At 36.3% G+C, this 2,747-nt stretch overlaps 1 protein-coding gene across 1 annotated transcript; it reads right to left on the minus strand.

Annotated features, from left to right (window-relative positions):
- Positions 1–440: 440 nt before the first annotated feature.
- On the minus strand, positions 441–1,102 carry LOC132607810 (uncharacterized). Its single transcript, XM_060321888.1, has 4 exons — positions 1,058–1,102; positions 843–964; positions 704–783; positions 441–616 (listed from the first exon to the last, which is right to left on the minus strand). Exons 1-4 carry the CDS (start codon positions 1,100–1,102, stop codon positions 441–443), a joined length of 423 nt encoding a protein of 140 aa, XP_060177871.1.
- Positions 1,103–2,747: the final 1,645 nt, after the last annotated feature.

Below are 2,747 nucleotides of genomic sequence, written 5' to 3' on the forward strand. Positions count from 1 at the left end.
GCTTGTTTGATTGAACAAAGTTTAGTCCAATTATCTTCCCATACATCACATGCTCCATTTCTAGGTTCCCACCATATCTATTGATCCACCTGATCACTTGCTTCTAACATTCTTTTCCACATTTGTGATCCATCTTTCCACTGCACTTCTGTAGGTTTCATCTTCTTGCAATATTTATTCCACATGAAGGCTGACCATAATGTATTTGATGTTCTAAATCTCCACCATAATTTGGAAAAAAGGGCCTCAGATACATCATGTAGAGATCTGAATCCTAGTCCTCCTTCTTCTTTTTGTAAACAAACCTTGTCCGAAGGGGACTAATGCCTGCTTTTACCTTCTTCTTCAGTATTCTAGTAAAAACTTGCAAAGATTTTATGAAGCTCATTAATTTTATATTTTTTGGGAACAACAGCTGAAAGCATGTATATGGGAATACTCTAAAGCACACTATTGATAAGAACTGTTTTTCCACCAAAAGAGAGCAATTTTCCTTTCCAATTTTGCAGCTTCTTTTTCACCTTCTTGATAAGGTCATTGTAATATACATTTTTCCTCCTTGCATGAAATATAGGGGATCCCAAATACTTTAATGGAATCTGATCCCTTTTAAAGCCTGTAATTTGCTCCACCTATTGAGATAGTACACCAGGAATCTTGTGATACATATAAAAGGCACTTTTGTCTTTATTGTTCAGCTGACCTGAAATTGCCTCATAATCCTGCAGAATCTTCATACTTTTCTTCAATGACTCTCCTTCTACAGATGCAAATATTATAGATCTGCATAAGACAGATGATTGATATTTTGACTCCATTTAGGCATGCCATAGCCCACATACTCAACATTGTCAAATTCTGCATTTAGAGCTCTTGATAACACCTCTGCTGATAAGATGAAAAGTCCAGGTGAAAGTGGATCACCTTGTTTGACACCCTTGGTTGAATGGAAAAATCCTTTGGCCTGACCATTGAAAAGGATGGAATACTAGTTATTTGCAATCAGCCTCCAAATCATGTCAATGAATTGACTAGCAAATCCCATTCCGCTGAGTACCTTTATCAAATATGACCAAGATACTCTATCATAGGCCTTTTCCATGTCCAATTTGATCACTACATTTGTTGGTTTGCCCCTTTTTCTGATGTCTGTCACTATTTCTTATGCAAAAACCACATTCTCAATAATGCTTCTCCCCTGTACAAAGCCTTCTTGATTAATAGATATCAACTCTGGTAGCACAGCTTCCAATCTATCATGAACCACTCTTGACATCACCTTGTTGATAAAATTACTTAAACTTATACTAATTAAGTCTGAGTAACTTTGAACCAACTCCTTCTTTGGTAGTAGAACAAGATTTGTATGAGTAACTGCCTTAGGAAGAGTATGACCCTGAAAGAAAGCCACCACCATCTTATATACATCCAAACTAATAATATCCCAACAAGTCTGATAGAAAATTCCAGGAAAACTATCAGGTCCACTAGCACTTGATCCACTATGGTTAAAAAAACTTTTTTGACTTCATCAACACTAGGTATTTGACACAGTAGATCATTTCTATTTTGATTAATCAAAACAAGAATATGTGACAATAAATTTTCTTCTCCAATTAAATCTTCTTGTGAAAACTGTTGTGTATAAAAGTGCACAGCCTCATCTGCCATTTGGTCCTCATCCTCAATCCATGAACCATCTGAATTTTGAATTCTTTTAATCTGCAGTTTCTTCCTTCTTCCCTTCAATAGATTATGGAAGAATCTAGTATTTTTGTCTCCATCTACAAACCATTCCAGGCCTGATTTTTGTCTCCAGTACTCTTCTTCATAATGCAAGTATCTTTTAGTCTCAACCTGAGCTTTCTGCATACCCATTCTATTTACTTGGCTTGGATTTTCTTCAAAAAACTCTTCCTTTAATCTCACTATTTCCTCCCTTATTATCAGCTGCTTGAAGATATCACCAAACACTTCCCTACTCGATTTGGATAACACCCCTTTCAACTTTTTCATCTTGCATTTGAAGTTTGTAAAAGGGTCCTCATGCTCCCGAGTGGACCAATTCAGGCTAACTGTATCCAGGAAAGATGCATGTTCTGTCCAAAATGATAGAAATTTAAAAGGCCTGAAATGATTCTGATGGTTGTCACCATAAGTACTCAAAAGTTCTTGCAAGATGTTCCGCTTCAATATTTCCAAAATTGTCAAGAAGAAGAGAATTCACCAACATCGTATCCAGTCTCTCAAAAATACATGTTTCATCTACTCTTCCATTCCACCAAGTGAAGGGCCTTCTCTTAAACTTTACCTCTTCAAGTTCACAGGAATTTATGCAAAAAGCAAACTCTTCTATATCCTGAGGTTGAATAGGATTACCCCCTATCTTTTCGTCATCATTCAAAACCACGTTGAAGTCTCCTCCTATTAACCAGGTACAAGTCAATGTATTGGAAAGAGGATAGATATCCTCCCACAACTCTATACTTTCAGAAGCATTACATTTAGCATATACTAAAGTAGTAATAAGATGCTGATTCAAATCTTGTAAAAACAGCTTCAAAGTAATCTGCTGAGGGGAATCCATCAGAACTTCTACTTCTATATTATCAGCCACAAAGTACCAAATTTTACCATTACAGTTGGCATTAGCTAAGCACATGCCCAACCTTCTCCTATAATGGTTTATTGTCCTGACATGTTGAAATGGTTCCGTGAGAGCAATCAAAAAGAATTTGTGATGTCTA

The sequence above is a fragment of the Lycium barbarum genome, chromosome 8 (genome assembly GCF_019175385.1).
Source record: "Lycium barbarum isolate Lr01 chromosome 8, ASM1917538v2, whole genome shotgun sequence".
In the NCBI taxonomy this organism is placed as follows: Eukaryota; Viridiplantae; Streptophyta; class Magnoliopsida; order Solanales; family Solanaceae; genus Lycium; species Lycium barbarum.